The 27,542-nt window shown below is 38.6% G+C and overlaps 1 protein-coding gene across 1 annotated transcript in view; it reads right to left on the bottom strand.

Annotated features, from left to right (window-relative positions):
- Nucleotides 1-27,542, bottom strand: part of maml3 (mastermind-like transcriptional coactivator 3) — a 98,538-nt gene that overhangs the window by 34,018 nt on the left and 36,978 nt on the right. The window contains exon 2 of the mRNA XM_026249480.1: nt 11,167-12,747. Coding sequence (XP_026105265.1) covers nt 11,167-12,747 — 1,581 coding nt within the window. The remainder of the gene's footprint in view (nt 1-11,166; nt 12,748-27,542) is intronic.

The raw sequence follows: 27,542 nt of genomic DNA, 5'->3' as shown, positions 1-27,542 counted from the left end.
AAGGGTTTGCAATCCATGTGGTAACAGGCAGTGTTTTGCTTTATGAACAACTAATAAAGTTTGTAAAGAAACCAAATCCTTCAATTTGAGTAGTCCTGACCTCAGAAACAGTCCTGTAGTATGTTCTCTTGGAGCAACCAATTCCAATTCTTGTTCAATAGTTTTCATTAATATGTTTAAATTCTTCCCCGATACAAAAAAATTTGTATCGTCCGCAAAAAGAACAAAGCGCAAAATCTTTGATTCGTCACAGAGGTCATTAATATATAAAATAAATAATTTAGGCCCCAGCACAGAGCCTTGAGGGACTCCACGCTGTATTGTTACCAACTTAGATTCATGGCCTATATACTCGACATATTGTTGTCTATTTTCTAAATAACTAATAATCCGATTTAATACTACACCTCTAATTCCAGATGTCTGTAATTTAGATATCAATATAGCATGATCAAGAGTGTCAAAGGCCTTTTTAAGGTCAATAAAAACTCCAACTGTGTGATTTTTATTCTCCAATTCTGTAGTAATGTCTTCTGTGATTTTCATCAAAGCCATAGCTGTTGAGCGGGTACTTCGAATTATATAATATATAATATATATAAATCATATAATATATAAATAACATAATACAATTTAATATACATATTTAATATATATATAAATACACTAGGGGGAAAAGACTCTTATGCTCACCAAGGTTGCATTATTGTAAATTAATAAATAAATAAATACTACTACAATTTAAAATAACTTTCATTTTTATACATTTTCAGCAGCCATCACTGTCTTCATTCTAAAAACATTGCCATCCTAAAAACATTAGTAGCTACAGTAAAGAGAACAGTAGCATGCTTTACAAATAAATACAACAACTGCCAGTCAAAACACAAAGACAGTTAATACTGAACAAACAGTCTCTAAGCATCGTTGACTCTTAGTGTTGACAGATTTTATCTGTTGGCACTCTTGCTATGTGAGTACTGCCGAAGACGTTCAGAGTTTTAAATCACAGATACATATCAATGTCACAAACACATGCTTTACTTTCAACCCGGAAATACACTAGATCTGTTTGTCAACAAGAGTGACCTAGACTGTTTTCAAACCTGAAGGCAGCTGCCCAGTCAGTCAATGATTCACAGACCACACTGCTGGTATAACGTGATGTTGGACTACTTTTAACTTTCTTAGATCCCAGACTAACAAATTTAAGATATTTTAATAAAAAGTGGACTAAAAATGCACAGTATACAATAGTATGCAGCACACAGTGTTATAGACTAACTTTAGCTTTACTTTTGGAGATCGCAGTGTTGGCTTGTGATCATTTAAGTAAAGTTTATCATCATGAACAAGTCATGTAAGAATCAAACTTCACAAGAATCACAACCTTTCTTTTCTGCAATAACCCCAAAGCCAGTGGAAAAATCTTATTGGTTTTTCGTTGAGGGAACTTTCAGCTTGTTCTACAAAAATATGCCGTCTCTGCAGTGCTCTTTAGAACAAATGTGTGTTTGTGTGTGTGTGTTCAAGGGTTGCACAATGGTAAAAAGGTTTAAAAAATGGTTCAAAAGAGATATAGCTTACCAAAAATAGTAAGATAATGGGGTTTTTTTTTAATACTGTAAGTGTTGCACACACCATAAAAAAATTGTGTAAAAAACGTAAAAAAAAAACAAACATTATTTGAGTATGAGAAAATGCTCAGTCTACTCCAATGTTTAATTCATTGTTACTTGCCATTTCTTTGCAAATGTTTTAGATTTACTAACACGTTCTGAGTGAAAATAGGTTTTACACTTTTTTTTTTTAGTGTGCAGTGTATACTTTACAGTACTAAGTACTCAGTCTTTTTTGCATTCCTCCTGAAATGCTATCCTTGGCACACTTTCTATCGGTAGCAGCTCTAACACCAAGTAAGTATGTTCTGTGTCGGAAGTAAACGAGTGTTTCAGCTGATGGTTCAAACTCCTGCGTGTTGGTTCAGGTAAAGTGGAGCAGCACAGCTCTCAGTCTCTTTGCAGTGTGGATCAGGTAGCAGGGTTGTTGGATTATGCTCTTTTAAGAAGGGATTAACCATGTTTCAGCGTTCAAGGCGAATTGCTCTGAGAAGGCATCTTTGGCTACAAAAAAGTTAAATTCTGCACCTAATCCTTCTCAAAGCTCCTTAACTCGCTCGCTCTCCTTCCTTGTCACTCTCTCAAGTCAGCGAGTGTTTTGAGAGCTGCCTCCTTTAAGACAATTCACCCACCCTCCCACCGTCTTCCTTTCGGGATATGACAGTTTGGAGGCTCCTTGGAAAAGATAAGAGTCTGTGTCGGCAGGATGAGGTACCGTTATTACACTAAATATAAAATAATGACACGACTGTTCGACTGGCATATGTATAATGCCACAATACATATTTCTGAGTGGAAGCAGAGGAAGCTGACACAACAGTGACAAAAGTTCGGCTTTAAAGCTCCACTATTAAAATGAACTCAACGTGTCACTGCGTGGAAAACGCATGCGTGAGTCTGCCGTATTGCAGTTCAATTTGGATTCAGGCATGAAATAGTGAAGGTCTTTCAGAAGAGAGCGGAGCAGCTTGTGTTGATACTGTGTGTGCGTGTGTGTGTGTGTGTGTGTGTGCGCGTGCAATTCAAGTGTCATATCCATGACTTTGCCATATGGAAAAAGACAGCTGTCTTTCTTTTTTGGTGTATGTGGGGGTGTGAGACCCAGGTGTTCCTCACTCTTTATCTTCCCGTTTCTCTCCTTCAGTTGTGTTGGGAATACAACAAGCGATAAAGCCTGAGGAATGAGGATAGTCACTAAGATCTTGTTAGTTCTTTGATATAACTAGCTTGTGTGAGTGTAATGAAATGTAAAAAAAAGCTTAAAACTAAATGTAAAAACGCAGAATTTTTCCTACAAGGGTTTGATTTAGGAGTTATTATATGTCATACATCAGTAATACCTTACTTGTAATAATTATTATGTTTCAACAAGTGGTTAAATGGGACTACAGAGGTTGTCCCGTACATTAAGCATCCCGGCAAACTTATCTACTCACTAGTTTGATTTTGTAGTCTTGTTTCTATATATATATATTTGTGTTTTTGCTATTCTAACTCAAACTTTCCAACTTAATGGAGCAAAACATGTAGGAGTCATAAACTTTTATTAGCCACAGAGCTTATTTTATGCAATAATGCAAAAGAAAAAAAAAATCATATTGGCTTTCTGTTGATCGAATTAGTGCAATGCTAAATTCCGGGTTGAAAATGCATCATCAAAAATATTTTATCACTGTAGAACTTTATAGGACAGATGAGTGTGTGGGTGTTTATGGGTTACACAATATTAGTGGCAGGGGAAAAGGGTACAAAACCAGGGACGGACTCGGACAAAAATTCAGCCCTGGCACTGTAGCCACACTGACACAGCACATTTACTACTTACATATGTGCACAGATGGTGAAATAACATAAGCAGTACCATATGTAACAGATATTTATACATTTAATGTATGTGTCTGGCAAACAATGCTTACTACTTTTTAAAGAACACACATTTATAACAAATTTACACATACAGTAAAAACAAAACAAAAAAAATTATCTGAGTATGCTGCAGAGTCTGAGTGCTCTCCGTTTATGACATTTGTCGCCTGTTACTGTCATTCACTACAGTATGTTGCTCTCTGATGACGTGCTTGATTTTTTTTTACTGAACGATTCGGTCGGCCCATCTCGGGACCAGGTGACTGACCATCACTGACTGGGCCAAATGCTTAACATTTATTTATTATTAGAAATCATGCAAGCGATAAACACCCATCCTATGCACTGGTGGCCAATAAATTTATTTTATTTATATGCGTTTAGAAAAAATCTGACTGGCCCACATCAAACAAAATGGTCCGGCCCCTCTGGCATTTGCTAGATGACCAATCCACCGCTGTACAAAACAATGTTCTGGCAGTTCAGGCAGGTGTACCAAAAAAGTTGAAATGTACAGAAACAACTTAAGATATTTTAAGCTAGATAAAAGTGATTATTATGTTTTGGATATGGATATGGATATGGATGTATGTCCTGTATGAGGCCTTTGTTCACCAACTGGAGCCCCGTGAGACACTTTTTTTTTTAAATCGAAGGGTGCTTTTTATTTCACTTCTTTTGTACTGAAGCAATGCAACACCGATTGACTGCAACGATAGAGCTTGAAAGATCAAAGGCAATTTTTTATACATCTCCAACTGGATTCGTCTGAAGGAAGAAAGTCATATACACCTAAGGGTACTGAAAAATACTACCCACTGCAATCTCACAGCAGCAGTAAGCACACTAAAGACTAAATAACAATCCTCGCATGTTGACAGGTGTCAAACATTGCCATGCACACATACACAAAACACACATGTGCAAGCTCTTCACACACAAAACTCCCACCTTCCCATCTCAAGTCTGCCATTGATTTCGGAAGTAAATCGCTATGAGCCATGGTATCTATGGCAACACAGTGGCTGAGACGGCCAAAGTTTCTCTCTCTCTCTTATTGGTGAGGTATCCTCACTGGAGGAAGTGAGAGGAGGGGTAGAGGAAGAGAGAGAGGCATCATTCTTATTCTGTGCTACAGGCCAGTGTTGGCTTCATAGCACACTGGCAGCAACAGCATCCTGGTCCCTGCATACTAAACAGAGCTCTGTCAACCAAGCACACACTCAAATAAATGTGAATCTTATTAATATCCAGACTGTTTTATAGCCTACATTATTATAGCTACAACACACACACACACACACACACACACGTATATATATATAATGCAAATATAATGCTAACACACACAGGCAGGCAGACACCCACTGCAGGCTGCTTTTTCCTGGGCACCATATGCCCCAGCACACACACACCTCCTCCTGGCCTGTGCACTGGCCCCCACCCACCACCACCATCCTCTTTCCATCTCCTCTGCTCTCTATCACCTCTCTTCCTCTCCCTCTCCGCTGCCATGATCCATGTGGTCTCTCCATCTGTCAGTGTTAGCGCGCGGACAAAGAGAAGAGTGCAGAAGTGGCAGCGCTCACACACACACACACACAAACACACACACACACACACACACACACACACACACACACACACACACACACACACACAACAGTCTGTGCGCACAGGTATTGCAGTGCAATAAAACCAGCATGTAGCTACAGTTGCCATGAGTGAATCCCAAAAAAACTATGACTGGGACTTAATTAAAACAAGAATAAGAAACTGCATGTTGACAACTGAGGTTATGTTAGGACCTATAAAATTTCTGCATTGTGACACAAATTTTGTGGTAAATAGGTGGTATATTAAACACATGCTTGAAGCCATATATTAATTATTTAAGAATTTTTCTCCTTTTGATTTTGCAGTGGAATATTACCGATACATTTCTTAAAGGTTCACCCTCACTGCACTGCAACACTCATGGTGTAACAGGTCTCTGTAGGCACTGCAGCTGCAGCTGGAAATCATATCACATGATACTGCTTTTGGTCTAGGTGCCATATTTCACACAGGTTTTCCCTATAAAGATCAACGTTATTTACCATTAATTAGATCTAAACTAAAATAAATAAACATTAACAAAAAAATGTAAACTCAAATATAAAATAATATACCACTAAAAGATTTTTAAACTAAACAAACAAACAATTATAACAATTCAATAATGATACTCACAAACTGACTAGTTGCTGGATGGCCATGTAACAGGTTAAGTACTGCAAAAAACACACTGTATGATTATGTTCTCTGTGAATATAACTTTATATCCAGTAAAAATTAACATGTACCACACAAGCCATTCAGAATTTTACATCTATGAATTACTGGTTAAATGTGTAAAATATAACCATTAACAACCAATCAACAAAAGGTGGTATATTATTAGCTGCAGACATTTTTAAGATCAACTTGAGTGTATAAGTGAGACTCTACTTATTCTACTCAGCCTTAAGCTTTAGTCTATAGACAGCCGCTATCTATACTGACACTCTTTCTGTAGCTCATTCATGGCTGTGTCAATACAGTTCAGTGCAGAGATGTTGACTATAGGCCCCCTGTGAATATGCAATAGATAAACATACATCACTATAGGATATCAAGTGGAGAAAATATTGGCTGGGGAATTGTGTGTGTATGTGTGTGTGTGTGTGTGTGTGTGTCTGCGTTTACAAACTCTCTATACAACTAGTCGCTAAAACAATGCTACATTGCTGTATCTGCCCTCTTTCCTTGTTGACTCACACAAGTGCACACAAATGCCTTCGTTTAGGCGGCACAGCGACGGTCGGCTGTGGTTTTGTCTGGTGTCTGTGTTGTCAAGGATACAACGAGTGCGGTGCACTTCAGCCCCCACCGCTCTTTCCTCCCGTCCTCACTCCTGCAGGATCCGAGAGCGGCTCGGCTCAATCCCTGATGTGTGCACGCATGTGTGTGTGTGTGTGTGTGTGTGTGTGTTTGGGAGAGAGTGTCGGACGAGGAGGGGGGTTTGAAGGAAAGCAATACCTCTCCTTCCTGTGAATAAAGAGAGGTGGGGGAAGGGGTGAGGACAAGAGCAGTAGGGTGGTCTTTTTATGATGCCTCTGAATTATGAATTTCTCTGAAACTCTGAATTTCCCCACTGTTTGAGATTTATTCCACAAGATTGTGCTTCCGTGGCACATGAAAGATGACCGCAATATAGGCAGAACTCAAGGTAAGCTAGTCATATGAATTCACTTTTACCTCAAAAGATAAGATAGAGATGTCATGATATTGCCGTTCTTTGTCAATATGGAATAAGGAACCAAACAGTGTCTTTCTTAGACACTGTAGTGCAGTAGTGCTGGCTAAGGCAAACATCACTATTACCCATTCTTAGGCTTCTGGAATCGAAGAAACCTAAACCTACAGAAACCTACGAACCCTAAACCAGGGCACTTCAGTCGTGCACGTAATTTGACCCACACACTTGTGCTACGAGCAAAAATGCTAGCTCGAATAACAGATGCTACTTGAGACAAGGAATGTTTTTACATTTAAAGTGTTCAGACATAATTTTGGCTTGGTGTATAAACAAAAGAGCAAAAAACTCCACTAGATAAACAATGCAGGAGAGACAAGGCCTTATCTCAGGACCATTTAGGCACATTTCTTAGTTAGTAACCGCCTCCTAGCAAACCCACAATATGTGCTAGAAACAGAACACGTTATAAATTGCACAGTAACACTTAAGCAACAAACTAGTATGCAAACGTACAAACTACACACAACATTTCAGCGACCACTTAGCAAGCCTTACTGTAGAAATCACAGACAACACTCTAACAATCTATATCAGCAATAGACGAATCAGCAGATGATTTGCTAATCTAACTCAAGATGAGGGTGTTAGCTAACACAACATTAAAAAGTTACCATAGTTTAAAAACCTATATTAAATGATTACCTTTCAAAACACAAAAATCTTTTTTTTTTTTACAATAAGAGGCTGTGCAATTTTGCAGACAAAAAAGGTCCATTGCCTACTGTCAATAATTTTGTGATGTATGAAGCACTGTTCACACAGATGCCAATTTCAAACCAAGCAGCTTTCTATTGGATCACTTGGCAAATTATCTTGACCCAGTTTAAACTTCTGTTTCAAAATCTGTGTTGAGAAATCACTTGCCCTCACATTTTTATCCAAATAATGGATCTTTTCCAAGAATATTCTGTGTAAAATGGTAGATGTGATGGCACCTTTAGAAACTACATCATATCACCCCCACCTACAATAACCAACCACCTAGCAACATGCTAAAACCACTTAAAACACCTTAGAAAACACAAAGTAATGCACGCTAGGTGGTTGCAATATATTGGTAACCATCCACAACACCAAAGAAATGCGTTAAAAACTAGTCTGAACACTTAGAAATCTCATAGTAACACCCTAGTAACCATTCCAAACACCCTAGCAACCACCTACCACCAAAGCCCTAGCAGTTTCCCACAACACCCTAGCAATGTGCTTAAAAAAACCTCTTAGAATACTGTAAAAATGGCTTAGTAATGCCCTGGCAACCACCCACAACACCTAGTAAGCATACATCTAGTAACTAACGGATGACAGGTAGTTTTGACAGATTTTTTTGCTCTGCCAGGTACCATTTATAGTTTCTTTTGAAACATGAAAACATAAATTTTGTCACACCAGACTACTTGAGAGGCTGACTGCCCATTAGGCATCCCCACTGTTAATATTTGAAGCCCCTAAGCATCTATTAGTTCACACACAAGCTTTCCATTGACATTAGCCCCAGTACACACACACACACACACACACACAAACAAAGCCCACCATATCACTTCCCCTTCTTTCCCTTTGATCACCCACAAATAAATTACAGCCGTCACAGCGATATGCAAAATGGCATGGAGTGACAATCAAAGCCTGACTAACAAGCTTTTAAGGACCGTGCTAAAGTTTCATAATCGCACACTAATAAGATTATGTAAACTCGTCCATTTAGCCACCTGTATATGAAAAATAGAAAAGGAGAAAAAGAAAACTAAACAACGAGATGCGTTCTGACCTCTATGAATGTGTGTTCAAGGAAGCTATTGTGAGAAAGCTTTTTACCCAATGTCTTCACCTTTATAAGCAACCACAAATATTTCTAATTGCTATTCCACCCCATCCCAAGACTGTCCACCAACAGAATCTGCCACTCTTTAATCAATAACCTCATGATCTGCCTATTGTTTAGATGAAAGATCCAATAAGATGTTTAATTCAAATGTATTATCCAATCAAAAACTTGCCATTCCAATCCAAATGAGAACCTGTGCACACAGAGTATCAAGATATAACAATGGTAGTGAGATCTGAAAACAAGCAGCCAGTTATTTGATAATATATTGAAAACGATTACATCCTCCTTGTTCTTACCCCTATAGACCTACCCCTATTGTGTGAAGCCAGAAGCCACCTTCTGGTTTCATTGCAAACAATGGAGCTACTAATTTACAAAATGCATGTGCTATGATTTGTTATTGATTTTCCATAGCAGAAAACTGCACATGTAACACTGCACATGTTCTCTATGGGCAAAAGGGAGATAAGAATTATGAAATATTATCAGAGAGAAGCATTAGCATCGCATTCAAATTGTCTCAATTTAATGTCTGTGCTAAGCTAGCACCTTTTGTTTTGTTTACTGAAACAAATCTTAAATAGTTTGCTAGCTACTTCACTGCAGGTTAATTATTGTTCTAATTTGTGCGTAACAACATTTGCCACTAATAACTACAAGAACGGAAGATGATGCTACTCTAAAAAGAAGCAAAGAAGTAATTCTGATTAGTAGACCTCGGGCAAAACAAAAATTAGCATTAGCGATGAACACACCAGTCTGACTGGTCTTAGAAGGCTGAGAAAACATGATGTGAAGAATTAGCAAATGTCTGTCATGATTTTATCTACTACATTCAAAGAAATGAAACCAGCATTTATGTGAGGTCAAGTACACAGAGAAAAGTGCATTAAAATAGAAAAAGCTGATTTTGGTGCTCCCATATTGATTTAAACTAAGAAAATGCAAGACTGCGGATTATAACATCAATAGCATATTTAGCAGAAGGGAAATTACAAATGAGCTTATTTCTCTTTTTCATAGTGTCCATCTATTCTCTTTCATAATACCTTTATCTCATTTAGTCTTTGATTTCTTTTACGCCTTTTCCATAATTCACACCATCTTTTACTTAGGGTCTACCTTCATTCTGGTTTCTTTATTTCTCTCTTTTTCTTTCTCTCTACCTTGTTTCACTTCTCTGCTGCATTATCCTCAGGCTGCAAAAGAACCAACCATCATAAATCTACCCCTTTATTGCGTCTGAGGAGAGAGAACGAGGGAAAGAGGGAAGGGAGGGGGGGCATGGGAGCTGCAGGAGAAGAAGAAAAGAAGAGGAGAAGGGGTGGTGGAATATCTCATCTCAGAGCAAGAGCTACAGAACCCAATGAACAGATGGATAAAATGGAAAAAATGTGAGAGAGGGAGCCTGGGAGGGGCTAAGGATGTCACCATTAATGAAAATAATTTACAGTTCAGAAGCTAGCAGACTCGAGACCTCTTCAGTAACTGAGACCACCACCAGCACCCTTCCCATTACAAAAAGCATTCTAGCACTCTTGGCTGACTTTTTCATGTAAACCATAGTCTAACTAAGAAAGCTGTTTTAGATAATTATGCAAGAAATAGTAACATATTTCACACTTCTCTTTATTTGTGGACTGGAGGCCAGTGGTTACAACCATTGAGCAAATGGCAGTGACATTTAAGTGAACAGTAATGAATTTGAAAATCCTGTCAAAGTAATTTGAAAATCCTATCAATTCCTGACACTGAAAGAAGAGCTTCTCTCTTCTTTTAGTGTTGCCATTTGCTTTTTATTCCAATGATAGGATGATGGAAAGGGATTTTGGTGGCCACTGGGACATCGGAGGTTGGCGCATACGCATAAATATATTACAGAGTGTAAATTTCCTATTCAAGAGCTAGCTGTTGCTCAGGGCAACAGGAACCATTACTGTCCCACTGCACAACAGAAATAAAATCGAGATTTATGCGTGAGGAATTATCGGTTGGACTCTTATAGGTTGTTTCTAGGCAAACTGCCCAATGCTGAAGCTTTACATGCATGATTAAGAATGAGCTTTTAGTCTTACATAGTCAGAATGTTGTCTAAAATTGCACAAATGTAGCATCTTATATCTTATAAAGTCAGTCTAATTGGTATATTAAAGCATCCAATCACAATCCTGATGTTTTGAGGTGGTTTTATCTGATGTACATTACACCACAATAATAGAATGATTAAAAAAAACCTAAATAAAAATTCAGAAATATATAACAAGCAGCAGTCTCAATCAATGACTGTATAGAAAATATAGACACATAATAAATACACCATTGCCTTTGTCCCAAGCACAGACTAACAAAGATATAGTACACCAATAAAACTCTAAAGCGGACACCTCAATGTAACAACAACCATCTGGACACAAAAAACTCAATAATTAGCTTATAAACATCCGATTTCCATTCAAATATTGATATTTAGCCCTCCATAACATAGCATGATAAAAAATCAGGGATCTTACCTGTACATGCTGCTGTATTGAGCCATATGGCATTCCTTGACTCAGCATTTTTTTATTCATCATCATCATCCTCTTCTGTTCTTCACTTAAATGGGCTGACTGGTTGGGCATTGGACCTGGAGCTTGTGGTGGCCCACCCCCTTGCCCTGCGGCGCCCTGCAAGTAGGGCATTATCGGGTTTTTGGCTTGATTGGCCATGGGCGGTGTTATCCGCTGACTCATGTGGTCTACTCCACTGAAATGAGTCAGCGGCTTGGTGTTGCTATAAGAGAGCTGCTTATTGAGGTTGTTTTGGGCAGCCAAGTTATTAGATTGCTGCTGCTGCTGTTGCTGGTTGAGCATGTTCATGTGGTTCTGTGGGAGGTAGTTGTTAATGCTTGGTGTTTTTGGCCCCATTGTGTTGCTAGCATTAAAAGTCTGCGTATACATCATGGGGCTATTTGGTTTTTCTGGGTTAAAGGGTCCACTGTATGGGCTTGTTGGTGCTCCTGCAGGCGACCAGTTTGCTGCCTGGGACTGCTGTTGGTGTTTTTGTTGGATAAGTTTGGCACGTTGCTGCTGCTGGGCAGCCATTTGCTTCAGCTGCTCAGCCGGTGAAAGTTCAGAGGTGGGTGGGGCTGGTACACCTCCACCTGTTCCCCCTGATCCAGGACCACCTCCTGTTACTGGAGTTGATGCCATGGGGCCAACAGCAGGAACTGCGTTCATCATGTATCCATTCCCGGGCCTTGAGGTCTGGGTCTGCGCTTGGGTGGGCGTTTGTGGAGAACGAGCCACGCAGTTAGCGGGTGATCCTGATGGCATTCCAACTGCGGGTGACTGCTGCAAGGGTTGTTGGGGTGGTGTGCCATTGGCAGCAGTTGCAAATGGGGGACCCGAGGAAGATGGTCTCACCTGAGGTGACCCCATGGGCATCTGTCCACTCTGTGGCTGCGGTGTACTGTTGGGTGCCGTAGCGACTGAGTTAGGTGCTGGGTCTTGTGCAAGCTGTGTTTGTTCCGTTGTGGCCCGTGTGAAGTCACTCACCTCCTTTTTCTCCTCAAAGTCCTCATTGAAGAGGTCATGCATGTCATCCTCAGGCACCGTGTTAGCCAGCTCATCAATAAGTTCCTGCCATTCTTGGTCATTCAGATTAATGTCAGAGAATAGCTTGTTCTGATTTGAAAGTGATGTTTCCGAGGAATCGATTCCACCGCCATCGTCCAAAGGCTCTTGTTTCATGTCCTTTAGTAGGCTAAAGCCATCTTCCAACTCCAATGAACCATTCATTTTAATATCAGGCATTCCACCATTTTTGCCTAAATCCTCAGGTCGTCCAGTAATATGGTTTGTACCAGCATTGCCGTTGCCGGTTCCATTGTTTGAGGAGGCACTGTTGTTGCCCAAGGGCAAGTTGGGTTTGATGTCAATCGGATGAAGTGGGGAAATGGGTGGGAGGCTACCAATAGAGTCCATTCCAGTGCATCCTTCCTTACGGAGTCTCTTTGTAGTGGGAGAGTAACTCCCATCACTGAGACCATTTTGGTCACCGTTTAAAGGAGACCGGGCACTGTCTAATTTCCTCTTCACTGTCTCCTGGAGCTGAGAGAAATTAAAAGAGAGAACAATGGTTAGAAAGGTCTCTTTAGGTCCATATAAAAACATATGAACAACAACAACACACTTTCAGAACATTGTTGTCCAGTGAAGCAGTTTCTCATTCTATAAATAGTCAGACATGGTTTTATTCAAATAAGTATTTACATTTCAGAGCAGAAGCACGTCAGAGTGGTTTCTAGTCCAGAATGACAAAATGTAGTAATATATTTTCGCTAATCAAAACACTTCACAATAGCAAAACTTGTGTGCCAATGATCAATGTCATTGTAGTTACGTGTACAATAATAATAATAATAATAATATTATATATAATATTCTCTTGATATGTGTGCACATCCAGGAGCTTGGTAAACGTTACATTTTTAAAAACTATTTATTTTAAACTCAGACACTTTCTATCTGACTGTCAGATCAGGTTCTTGTAAACTCTTAAGGCCGGGACACTACCGGAGAGGAAAGCCAACGTGTTATCGTCTTGCGTCGGGAGCGTCGCACCAAAATGCTGTACTCGAACACACCGCACAGACTACAGCCTAAGGCAAACTAACGTGCGTTCTTTTATTTGCGTAAGAGGAACTATCTGTCCATATCAGCAGCTATCAATAATATATATTTGTCACTCAAAAGGAGAAACCGTAAACAAAGATATACGAGATAAACTCAGATACACTAAACGTAAACAAAGTGGCGCTTGCATACCATTTTGAATATCAATAACGTTGATTACTTTAACAAAATTTTAAGCGGCTCATGTTGTTATGAATACATTTGCATATTAGAATGATTAGGAAAGATCACATAACATTTTAAACAGCCATATGTCTGTACCACCTTCATTTACATGCCTATTTTCATCACTTTAACTTTAATTCTCGGCACGGATTCGTTCACCAAACTGAACATCCAGTCAGAGTTCTTACTCTCACCGACGGCCCCAACGTAGATTCAACATGTTGAATCGGGCAAACTGCTGCTGACATGAGCCCGACGAGTGGAAAACACCAAACAAACTAGCCCGACCGTTGCTTGCCGTCAGCCAACCGTTGGGGCATGGTGTGTCCCTTAATTTTGCAAGGTCTCATAGTGAGCTAGTCATTCAACCCACTGGCTCATTCGTTTTGTAATATGTACATTGCACACATAGACAAAAACATTAATTCTCACTGCACGGACAATTACTGATAAGAGGGAAAAGGTTACAAGCATCAGCTATCACTTCACAATTACAAAGAGAGAGAGAGAGAGAAGAGAGATGTTGCAAAACAAACCGAATTTCAGAGTTCACACATAGGCACACTTTTATCCCACAATGCTCTTCTGCTTAATTTGTCTCAGCCATTAAGCTGTGTCTAAGCTGCTCAACACAAGCATGCTAGACAGTAACACACATGTACATGCCAACAGAGGTTAGGGATGGGAGACACACCTTAAAAATGTCATTATTGCCTTAAATAGCATTACATATTGTCACAATAAACAACAAATGAGAGAACTGCAATTAGTCTAAATGAAAGTTTTCCTCCAGTTAGTCCACAAATCTTTCTTTTAACATTCAGTTGTGCCACTTTGCAGACGGTCCCTTTCCCTCTCACACTGCAGGGCAGTGCGGTGGAGAATGAACAGCAGCAAATATTAACGGGGGAAAGAGTGATAGATGCCTCCTCAGAGGTGAGGAGAGAAAAGAAGGTGAAAAGCATTTCCCATCATCCCTCCACATCTTTCTTCTTGTGCTAATGACTCTCACAGTGAACACATTTTACGGTGTGTTAATTACAGAAGTGAAATGTGTGCGTAAATCCAGAGATGTAGATAAACTGGAAGAACATTAGTGACAAATTCTCCCCATACACGACAGCAGGATCCCACCCACCTTATGCTTATCCCAGTGGACTTCAGTGTGTCTGTGTGCGCGTGCATGTTAGAAATCTCTCTCTCTCTCTCTCTCTCTCTCTCTCACACACACACACCACTCTACTGAAACATGCGAAACAACAAGATTCATGGATCTTCTCTCCAGCTCTTCTCCGAGGCAATACGTCTAGTCCCCCTCCCTCCTTCTATCTCTTTCTCTCAGTCTGTCTCTCCCTACATGACCAGAAGAACCGTGAGAGGCTGATGTTTACTGTCTAGCTTTATGTAAAAGAGGAAGATAAGCATGATAAAATGAGATATGCATACACGTACAAAGCACGCTCTGTTGTGGTCCACTTCTTCTCTAAGACCTTTACACCATCTGGCTATGCTTAACAGACATTAGTCATGCAGCATGTACTTGAAGCTATACTGTAGCAAGCTCAAATATGACCCTCGTATTCATGATAACCGTAGGTCTGCATCTTTCATTGTTACACCTCTGTCGTGTGCAACAGCTCAGGGGGTTGTCAAGGAAACCGTTCTCATGACGTCTGTCAATATTCGTGCAGTTTATCATGCCATAAAGACGATTACGATGACTGTCACTCACATGGAGAGAGTGAGTGATGAGGAGAGAGACACAGAGAGAGAGAAATCAAGGCAGTAATCGAGAACAATACAAAACCGGCTGCATTCGCACACTAGTATTTACATTGACTATATGAACAGGTAACCAAAGTCATTCGCCTTCACTTGTAAAGCACAACAGTAGATTGGGGTGTCATACACTTGTTTTAAATGACACCAGTGGCAAATCAATGTATAATAATACATACAAATAAAAATAAATAAATTACATTTGTATACAAATGAAATAGGAATCTCTTTATATAATATTGTAATTACTAATTAAATTCAATATTAATATTACAACTAATATATATGCTTTTATGGTTGTTTTTTTCATCAGAAATTGTATTGTCTTGCAACCAATTCCAATAAAACCTCTAAATAAAAATAGTAATAATATTTAAAAAAAAAATAATATGTATATGTAATATAAAATCATTTTCATTATTAATGTTATCCTCTCAATGTCTTTCATAAATAAATTTGTTGATGACCCCACTAAGCATTTTCTCGCTCTACTCCAGCACACTATTGGTCCGTGTGTGATGAATCCTATCAGAATGGCACATGAATGACATCAATATGATCTTCTTCCTGCACAGACTCTGCACACTAACTGAGGTGTAATTGGGTATGTTGAGCACCAACCCCCGCTAGCAGACATCTTCACTGACGTTTGGGGTCGAGCGGTGTAGCACGGTACGGATGGCCTAACTAGCGACGCCATAAGCTGCAGACAGAGACCCATCTAACCAGCAGCATTTGGCTCAAAACTGCCGTAATAGGATAAGAACGGCGAGAAAACCTCCCCCTAGCATGGCAGGGTTAAGAAAACATGAAGTGGAGGTAGAGACAGGAAGAGAGAGAAAGTTTGCGTGTGTGTGTGTGTCTGTGTGTGTCTGTGTGTGTGTGCGTGTGTGTAGCGGGAGGGTTAGGTGGGGGCTGATGTTTGTTTTTCTCAATTTCACTGCCTATTAAAGTGTTCAGTAGCTCACACAAACACACTCCCCTCTCCTGCTCTCTTCACAGTCACCATGTGGGAGAGCACACAGATAAAGGGAGGGATAGAAATACAAGAGGGAGGGAGGGAAAGACAGAAGAGCTCTTCAGACAGACGGTAATGCTTTCATGTGACGAGAGAGAGAGAGAGAGAGAGAGAGAGAGAGAGAGAGAGAGAGAGAGAGAGAGAGAGAGAGAGAGATGGGGGGAGAGAACCACCAAGGTGCCGTTGTTATAGCAACCTCGTGATCCTGAAGCCCCTCCTCCCAGCTCCAGGGCTGAGTGCACTGGACACTTCTGCCAATAATCTCTCTCGCTCTTTCTCTCTAGTGGTCTCCCTCCCTTATGTTTTCTTTACTCTCTTCCCTTCTATAATTACCCAATGCTTTTTTTCTTCTCATCTATTGCATCCTCCTTTCTTTAGGTCTCATTATCTGTGCACTCTGCTTTGTCAACGTATGCAGTACTTACCCTGCATTACTGACTTTCTCTTGTGACAGTGTTGTAAAAGGACAACATAAAAAAAAAATACACAAAAAAAAAAAACAATCTTGATTATTTCACCTTGACACATGACCATGCATTTATTACAGGGTGCACCGAGCAAATGAGCAAAGATATGTTGCAGTTCTAGGTAAAAAAAGGCTAAATTGCCTCAGCGACAAGCCATTTGTCTGTCCAAATAGACTGCAAAAATTGTTGTGCAGCATGGCATAATCACAACCAATCAGATTATGTTTGACATTTAAATGTACTGTACAATGTGAAGAAAAAAAGTCTGGACCAATACAATTTTAATGTGGGTGGCGCTACAAAGTGGGACAAATTAATGACAATGTCCTGATGCTTGTTGCAGAAGCTTAGGACAAAAAGAAGAGGTGGTATTTATTAATACAATCCAGCATAAGGCAATCTAGATATTACTGACAGATACAACAACTGTTAAAAAATGTAGGGTCAGTTACATATTTTTAAAATGATAAATTAATACTTTTATTCAGCAACTAAAAACTTCAGAATTGTTACTTAAATTGCTATTTCAACTATTTCAATAAAGTTTTTTTGAGATTTCTATTCATCAAAGAAACCTGAAAAAAAATCTTCAAAAAAATGAAGCAGCACAACTGGTTTTCAAAAACTATGATAATAAGAAATGTTTCTTGAGAAGCAAATAACCCTATTAGAATGATTTCTGCTGTATTCTGTGACATTGAAGACAGAAAAAATGATGCTGAAAATTATATTTTGCCATTACAGGAATAAAGTTTATTTTAAATAATATAAAATTAAATAAAAACAAAATCATTCAAAATTTTAATATTTTGCAATACACCTTTTTTATTTTATTTGTATTTTTGACTAAATAAATGAAGCCATGTTTCTTTTAAAAACATTTAAAATTAAAACTCACTGAATAGGTGCTTTTTTTATTAAGACTATGGATTCTATTTCTATGAACTAAATATAGACACAGACAATGAGATATGTACAGTTAGACAACAAAAGATGGCCATGAAATGCATGCATTTGTTGAGTATGTCTAAGTTGATGTGTGTGTGTGTGTGTTTAATTCACATCATTAAATTAAGCTCTTGAATATGCATAGTGCAATAAAGGCAGACCGACCTTTGACACACAACAGATAACAGCTAAACACACAAAACAGGCACTTACACACACCTTCTCTATAGTAAATACTGTACAGAGTACTGAAAAATGTGGTTTATGTATGTATGTGTATGTTTACGTGTGTGTTCAAGATCTAGCTCATCAGACCATAAAATGAGCTGAGTGCATGACCCTTTAATTTCAGAAGTGAAAGAAAAATCCTATGATACAGACCGTTACTCACAAGTTTACGCTTTTGCAGAATAAATTAAAACATTCATAAAATTGGCATTTTATTTTTTATTTATTACAATCCCTAGGAAGCTATTTGCATAGCAATAATTTACCTATATTCTGTTAAGACAAAATTGTAAATTAAATTGTCCTGTTCAGGAGTTTACATACCCAAGGTTCTTAATATTGCCCGTTGATCCTTGAGCTTCTACTCTTTGTGACTGTGTACTAGACCCTGGTTTGTCCTGGCTAGTAAAGCTGCTCAGTGATTTCAAAATTAATTTTAAGAGAGAGAGAGAGAGAGAGAGAGGATGACTGAAATAGTCAACAAATTACTCTGAGTTAGATCTTTGATAAAAGGCTCATCCAGATTATAAAACTGGTCTGAATGATTCAATAAAGAACTGGACTGATTCAACTCTCCTGTTCAATTCACTAACCAAATTTTGGTCTGTTTGTCAAACAAAGTTATTGTATTACTTCAGAAGACTTGAACAGTAGTTGTCATTTTTGACATTTTAAAGCTCCAGTCCACATAAAGCCAGGAAAAGAGTGACCAGCACATTATTTAAAATGTCTCCTTTTGTGTTACACACACAGAAACACAACTAAAAGTCATTAACGTTTGGAAAACTGCTCAAATAGGAGCAAAAAAATGACAAAAGGTTAATTTTTACGTGATCTATCCCTTTAAGAACTAAGTGTATGTACTATTGAACAAGAATAATATACTTATTTCACACACATATATTCTTGTTTAGAAGTATATATGTTCCTCGAGGCAATACTAAAAAATGGCATTTTTATGACCACTCTTATTTGTTTTAAAATGCTAAACATCTGACAGATTATGCAATGGATATATAAACATATGAGCAGGACTGTACGTAATTAAATGCACACAGCATGCACACATCTGTACTAAAACCAAATTAGTCATTTTTAGCTTGTTGCAAGCTGTTGCTTTGTTATCAATACATGTTGTTCACGCTTGAATCAAGTTGTAGAGAAATTTTGGAATGTTGTGGTTAGCTGGAAAAAATGTATTACCTCACCCCTCCTTTCTCTCTTTCTATCTGTTCTACCTCACTCTCTCCCTCGTGAGTTCCTGTCTAGGGGATACAGAGGTTTATAAATAACTCTCAGCCCAGTACAGTGTTTTTCTGGTGGCAGCATGTGTGAAGATGGAAGGAGCACCCACTGGCTAACACTAATATAATAGGATATTAATGAGGGAGATGAAGAAGAAGAAGAGAGAGAGAGAGAGAGAGAGAGAGAGAGAGGGAAGACAGGAGGGGGAGGACAGGAGAGAGCAGAAACAGAAGAAAGGAGGGAGGAGAAAGAGGGGGCATGGAGAGTCAGCACACAAGGCTTCCGCTCGTTGAGCAACACCGCCTCCTCCTAAATGCTGCTAAATACTCGCTCTCTCTCACTCGACGTCTCCCTCCCTCACTGTTAATAGCACCCTGTTTAAACACTGGCTGAGTGAATGTGTGTGTGTGTGTGTGTGTGCACTGTAGCGCCTGGGTGCATGTTAAACACAGTCCCTGAAATCCTACTCCAATCCAATAAAGCCTTCAGCAGCCCTGCCAGCAGAGACAATTACTGCACCTCAACCAGAGAGAGAGAGGGAGAGAGAGAGAGAGACATTCGAGAAACGGAAGGGAGAGAACAGGAAGCATGGAGAATGAGGGAAGGAAGACAAAGAGCATCTTGTCACAATAAACTGCTCATAATCATCTGTACATTACTCACACGCTCTTCGGGCTAAGCTCCTCCCACTGACTTTGTTTGGCACATTCTTAATAACTTCGAGTCATCCATTCAAGGGTTTGACAAAGGCTTGAATTTTATGGATTCCTTATCAATTCCTAGTTTTGATTCCAATAATATTTAAAAAAAATCTCACAATTATTTATTATTTCTATTTACAAAGTATTCTCTTAAAGGTGAATAACATGAGCAAAAATCAGCAGCCTACAGAACACTTAAACGTACAAGAGGAACATGTGCCTATATGGTTTTAAAGAGGTCAAATAATGTGATTTCTATTTTTCCGTTATCTTTGAGTGTTACAAGCTCTTGGTGCATGTAGAAGATCTATAAAGTTTCAAAGACTAAAGTCTCAAACCCAAAGAGATATTCTTTATCAAAGTTAACACTCTTCAGAGGGCGCTCTCGTGCAGAAAGTCCAAATAAGCCTCAAAGAAGAAACCCAGGAAATGCCGGTCACTGTAGCTGAATAAACAGAAGATTTAACTCCTTTTATTGATATAACTTGACTAATAAACACATGACTACAACAATATATGGTTTATCTGAGTTTGTCTTATTATAATTTTCATTATAATAAAGTATAGAATAATGCAGTGCTAATCAACAGACTATTTATCACTGTTTAGAAAACTATGAAATATTGTGTGCCTTATTCTGTGTAAGAAGCCACATCCTCTCACAGAAGGATTTATTTCAATCACTCGACTGATGTGATGAAGTGAGTTTGGAGCAAAAACATGTTATTCAATGTGGTATTTTCACATGCTTTCAGATGGAACAGCATTTACTACACAGAGCTGTAGTTCACTGAGAAACTACGCAAACAACTGTCATTATTGCAAATGATTTTATAATCGTATGATTATATCGTCCACGATTTCTTTCCGTAACTTGTCAGTGATCTCTGTCTCTGTGTAGTGAATGCTGCTCCATCTGAAAGCAGGTTTTGGAGTTTTACTACTGATTACAGAACCAGCTTTACTGACAAGATGCACATGACAAATCACATTCGATTAAATGTGCAGCCCTACATCCGGGTACTTTTTGCCTACGGTTATCTGAAAACTATGAATTCAGATTCGCCTCATATACTGTTCAGAGAAGGGAAGCATACCACTTCGGATGCAGTGCAGTTCTTCTGTGTTCATGGCACACAAAACAAGTTCTTACCCTTCTTGCGCTTAAATAAGTGAAAATCTAATTAAAATGCAAACGTGGGAATCGTTAAGTGGAATCGAAATGTGCATGTCTTATCAAAAACCCGGTTATTTGGAAATTTGGAATATATATATATATATATATATATATATATATATATATATATATATATATATGCAATACATGTGCAAATAAACAGACAAATGCAGATTAGTGAAAGTTGATTCCTTGTGCAACTTTCATTCAGCAGACAAAACATAAAAATAAAAATAAATCTGTGAAAACTGAAAATAAAAGACAAGTGCTTGTCTAAAGGCTTCCACAAAATCCACAGAAAAACATCTACACAAAGCCTCAATGTCTGATCAAACACTAGCTAAAAGTGGTATTCTTAAGCTTTTAGCAATATACTATGCTAGCAGGCTATGCTGTTAGCTTGCTAACCCAGAGTTTCCCAACCTTGTTCCTGGAGGTACATCAACAGTACACATTTTGGATGTCTCCTTTATCCATCCAATTCATTTTTGATGTTTTGGATTCTGTTCTAATGAGAATAGTTGAATCAGGTGTATTTAATTAGGAAGAGTTTGAAAAAGTGTTGTGTTTGTGTACATCTAGGAACAGCGTTGCGAGACCCTGTGCTAACCAAAGGCTAATCTCAAAATTAAGAACAATAAGAAATACCTGCTGTTCATTTGAACGGAACAAATACCGTAAAGGGGTTGGTAAACATGTTAAAGCGATTCATTGAATTTCATATTATACATTTTTACCTGGATCTGCCACATGACATTTTACGATCCGATGGGTAGAGAAACATAATCCACTGACTGCAGATTTCAAAACACTTTTATTGACTGGATAATCAAAGATAATCTCACACAACATGATAACTCAACATTCCTAAAGACAAAAAAAAAAAAAAAAAACATTAGACATTGATATTGCTTAAGTTTCAAGCTTCAGCTTTTTACTGACAGCCAACAGTGGATCAAGGAAATAAAAAGGTAACATGCGTGGATTTTCCTTAGATTAGCCAAAACACCCTCAGGTGCCATGTGTAAACGATGTTAATGATTGAGAAGAAGCTATTCATGATGCACTCATCTATACTAACCAAACACTACTCACTCAACTATGGGATTATCGCAGAAAAACACCTAATGTCAGACACCTGAAAAATTGAACTCAGGAAGTATGTGTTTGCGTATAAGCATGTCTGAGTGGTCTCTATAGCTATATGCTAATGGTCTGTTAGTGCCTTATGAATAATTAGCATTGATGCTACAGGTTAAACTCCTCACAGAATACCTGGCCCAAATGGCACTTTTTACAATTTGCAACCATTCTGAGTCCAAATTTAGTGTCTCCATTCAAATAAACATTAATCTAATGTAATAGAAAGAGTATGAATAGTAGGCTATGTGAAAAGACCAGTATGTCTAAATTCACAGTATTCATAAAACAGCAGGTAAAAAGTACTCTGATGACCAACTGCTTTGTCAGTAAAATAACACCATAATAATGCCTCCAGAGAGGGGTTGTGAACGTCAGTGAAACTGACGCAGGTAGGTCACATGACAGTGACAACATGACAAATGTAATACGTCAAGATTAAATTCACACTACACACATTCATACTACATAGAACATACTTTTGTAATAGTCGCAAAGTACTTATTCAAAAGAAGGTCCTACTCTAGGAATTTTTGGCTTTGGACTTGGCCCCGGAGATGGGAGGAGGGCGACCTCTCTTTATTTATCTGTCGCCCCCTCATGTCATTTACCTTCATCATATGTCAGCAGGAAATGAAAACTTGCTTTACAGTTATCTTGTTGACCACTGTATTACTTTATTTTCTCTCCCTCCCTCGTTCTTACCAATTACCCATATGTTTATGCAAAGTATTTCTCTGTTTATATCTTTCCATCCCTACTTTCACCATCCCTCCCTCTCTCCAAATGCTCTTTTCTCCGTCTGTCTCTCTTTCTCTATTTTTAGTGTTCCACTGTGTCCTGTTCTTGGAGCCATACCACAGTGAGTGAGAGAGAGAGAGAGAGAGAGAGAGAGAGAGAGAGAGAATGTGGATAGGCGGAGGAAGAAAGGAAGGGATGAGAGGAGGGGCTTGCGCCTGCTGTCCTCAGTCCTCTGTAAATCAATCCAGCCATTTGCCTGTCCTTTTCCTCTCTCCACCACCTCCCTTTCTCTCTCCATCTCTCCCCTCACACTGAGATCAGGCTCAAAGCAGGAGGAAAGTAATAAAACAAGGAGAGGAGGCTGAGAGAGACAGACACAGAAGAGTAAAAAAGTGATAGGAATGGAAAAGGAGAGAAAGAAAGGACAGTAAGCCAATATTGTTGATGCAGAAATGCATTAAGAGCAAAAAGGGGATCAAGTTATTTTAAAAACCAAAAAATGAGCTCTGATACTTATGCCTTTACATAGTAAATCTATTTGGAAAGGATTAGCTGTTAAATGATGTCTCTGTTACAATTATTAATAGAGCATAAATGCCATTTAATGTACTGATTCAAACAGGTTTGGGATCTTTGTAGTTTTTATTAAGATCTTGTCTGGATATGGCCATTATTGAAGGTCAAGTGCTCTGGATATGTGCATCACAGCATTTATTAAAACACATAGGATTATAACAGATAATATTAAAACGAGAATCATCTCTGACACTTCTACTATCATGGCTACACAGGCAAGCAAGAAAGCACATTTCTGCATATTAGCTGGTAAAGGCCAGCAGTAGCAGCATCAAGGTCATGGGTGCAGTTTTTAGGAGACACACAAACTGACAAGTTGTATAGTAGTTGATTCAATAGTTGAGCCAATCTGAATTGTTATTTTACAACAAAAATTATTTAATTCAATACAATGGTGCGCTTTAACCAAAACTTAAGATACAACAATCTTATAGAGGTGTCTCAATCATATGGTTTGATTTGCTTTGTATGTGTATGTGTGTGTGTGTGTGTGTGTGTGTGTGTGTGTTTGTATATCAATAAACCTACTAACTAAATCTGATCATCAACCTTACCTCTTCACAAGATTAAACTGCTAGATTTATATGGATTTGTTAAACATTAATACGTTACCTAGACTTTCGATGGAGGTACAGAAACCTCTCATATTTCATAAAAAATATCTTCATGTGTTTCAAAGATGAACTAAAGTCAACATGAAATAAAAAAAAAGAAAATGTATCCAAATTACTTTCATGTAATGCGCCACTGTGTTAAAAAAAGAAAAAGAAAAAGAAAAACAATGTTTGCTCCACCTTTAAAACAACTGTTCCTTTGGAAGACATCACAAATTCCCAACTCCCTGTAGTCTACCTGTCATAAAGAGATGTCTTTTCACAACCATCATAAAGTCTTTTGGCTGAAGTCCAACTCACTTTTTTTTTATTGTACAACTATCATCTTAAAGTTGGCTTTATTATAACTGCAGATGGGGCTTATTTAAAGGTGGTATCTGGGTGTGCCCTCTCAGGGGGGACAGGGTGCCTTTGACTTGGAGCCATTTAGGCCAGGGGCAAAGGGGGAGAGAAAGAAAGGAGGGTGTCCCTCCTCAGCTCGCCAGCCAGATGGCCTGGTCTCCACGGCTGCATTGTCCCCGCCAGGAGGTGCTTTGATACTGGAGTGTGTGTCTCTGTGCATGTGTACAGTGTCCTTCTCTGTTATACATGTAGTCCCTATATGTCTCCATAAACATCTCTGTATATATGGAGAAAAATTATTTGTTATATTGCAGAACAATAAAGATGGACTGCTGGCCTAGAGCCGGTGTGAATGTGTTTCAGGTCAGTTGACAGACTGGGATCTACCCTATGGGGCCAATGCTGCATTGTCATGGAGAGATTCTGAAAGACCATCACTTTCCATCAAAAGTTAAAATCAAGATTTAATTGCAAATGAACACCAAATTATGTTGTACAGAAACCTAATATTTAATGAAAAAAAATATTATAATAATAATTAAGTGAAGTTAATCTCTGAGCTACTACTGTGACTGGTAAAAGTCTTTTTCGGAAACGTAACATTTAATGAAATACATAAATTATTAATATATATTAGCACACATAAAAATGCATTGTAAAAATGTAAAAATTTTCTTGGCAGGTGAAAATGTTGGCAGGGCAAGAAAGACCTGGCCGGGGGGGGGGTTAATTGTAAAGCCTTAATGTTTGCACATTTTATACAACCATCCTTACAGAAAGAAGCAGAGCAGAGTACAGCAATAATACATTTCAGAAAAGAACAGGAAGGAGTTTGTTTTTTCCAGTTGCTTTCAAAGAAAACCAGAAGTGCAGACAGTAACCTCATAATATATTCTCAAAAATACACAAAAGCCCATTCAAGTGGACAAACCATGGATATCTTTTCATATTCAATAATGAGTAAAACACCTGCTGCTGACTTCAAATGGGAGTGTGTGTTAAGTCTGGAGTGTGTGTGTGTGTGAATAAGTGGATGAGAGTGTGCACCTGTGCATGATTCAGTGTGTGTGTGTGTGTGTGTGTGTGTGTGGCAGTCTGTCTTCTTTAACTGGCTCACAGGCAGCGGATGGCTGACTACAGCTATGCTAGTCGAACCAAAGAGAGAAAAACACAGACATTCTTGAAAAGAGATGCATACTTTGGTGCTATAAAGCATCACTGACATATTTTTCACTCTACCTACTTTTTTTCTTTTAAACTGTTCCACTTTTTCAAGATTTCTTCTTCCACAAAGCAGCTTTTTCAGGGTGGTGGGGGTTTGGCTGGAGGAGACAGAGGCTACCATGGAAACGAAGCACATCACCGATATGAGCATCCCTGATGGCGCACTGGCGAGGCAATAACTGTCCCACTGGCCTCACTCTGTGAGTGTGTGTGTGTGTTATGGCATGAGGAGCAACAGAGGATGTGCTGTGTTATTCAGTATTCTATGAACAAAGGTTTTCTAGAGAGCCAGACTGTGTGAGAGAGAGAGAGAGAGAGAGAGAGTGCAGACACAAGGAGCTGCTCTCTTGTAATTGGCCCCAGTGTAGGTTCTCAGGCAGAGGGCAATTTAAATATTACTGAAAAACTAAGTATTTTCTACTGACATGCTGCAAGAAGAGGAAAGATGGAAAAGAATAGGGCTGCTAAATAATAGATAAAAATCTATTAAAAAAATGTCTAAGGAAGCTTGTTTCCGCCACGGGACAAAAAATAAAAAACTTACGAAGGTAATAGCAACTTTTTATCTAGGGTTGGGTACTGAAACCTTTATGACCGTTATGTACCAGACTGAATCAGAACGCCCTCTTGTGCTCCGATAAGAATGCAAGAAGGATCTTCACCGCGCGTGATTCGCTAGTTAAATTATATTGCAATCATGTGGTGTCAGAATTATCTGAAAGATTATTTCCTGACTGAGAAAATTCACATGAACTCAAGCTGAAAAGCTCTGGTAATACAAATCCATAACATCTTTGTAGTAACGTTAGTGTCCATGCCGTTTATATATTCAGCACAACTTGGGAATTGAAAGCATCCAAGGAGCGCATGAATGCAGCTGTTACAATTGCTCTGATATCAGCAGGTAGCCAACCATTAGCTAGCTACATTAAACGTGCTTAAATTAAAATGCCTAAAGCGAAACCTCCCTTGTGATGACTTGCAATGAGAAGCGTTTCTAAACTGGTGTCCAACAAAAGAGAACATTATGACATGTTTTACTCCACGACATCAGTCAAATGCTTCCTTTTGTGATCTGATGTGACTTCACGTCAAAGAATGAGGCAGAAAATATATTCTATACTGTTATAACGGCTATGCTAATTAGCAGTGGATTATAAATATACTTACTTATGAAAAAAAATGCTTTAAAGAACAGATAAACTATACACTGTCACAATCAAGTGTTCACGGTCTTCATTTTTCAACGTTCAAAATGTTTCATCATCTTTTTATTCAGTCACAGTGATGGCTGGATTTATACTAGGGATTTCTGGTGCATCATAAGTTCTATTACTTCTGTGACGCATATGAGAAGTTTCTGCACGATGGTGCCCTTTGGCTTCCAGTACAAATGAATCAGACATTACATGTGTTTATAGCGCTTAATAATGCCCAATCCATCCTATTTTGGGTAAAAATAGGAATAGTTATACTTTGCTCAACAGAAAATTGAAGTAGACACATGATAATCCATGTTTTTCTCCAGTGTACAGGAGTGTTATTTTTATTTATTTTTTGTTGTAGATTTGCTTTTTTTGTAGATTTTGCTAGATTTGCTTGTAGGTTTCTTTAAGTACCGGTGGTACCGAGTACCCGGTCAACCCGGTTCTTGACGCATACAGCACTATGATTTACGCGAAGCAGAAAACGTGGCCAGAATCTCAAAATCATGAAAGTCATGAAAATGAAACATACATTTAAAAAAAAAAAAGTTATTTAAATGTTAAATTTAAAGCCGTTTTGTGACTCTTTTTTTAAGTATCGGTTCAGGCATCGTTTAGGCTACAGCTTTAGAAGTATCGA

Source organism: Carassius auratus, chromosome 1, assembly GCF_003368295.1.
Source record: "Carassius auratus strain Wakin chromosome 1, ASM336829v1, whole genome shotgun sequence".
Lineage (NCBI taxonomy): Eukaryota > Metazoa > Chordata > Actinopteri > Cypriniformes > Cyprinidae > Carassius > Carassius auratus.
Note: the sequence above shows the minus strand (reverse complement) of the source record. Positions and strands in the feature narration are given on the sequence as shown.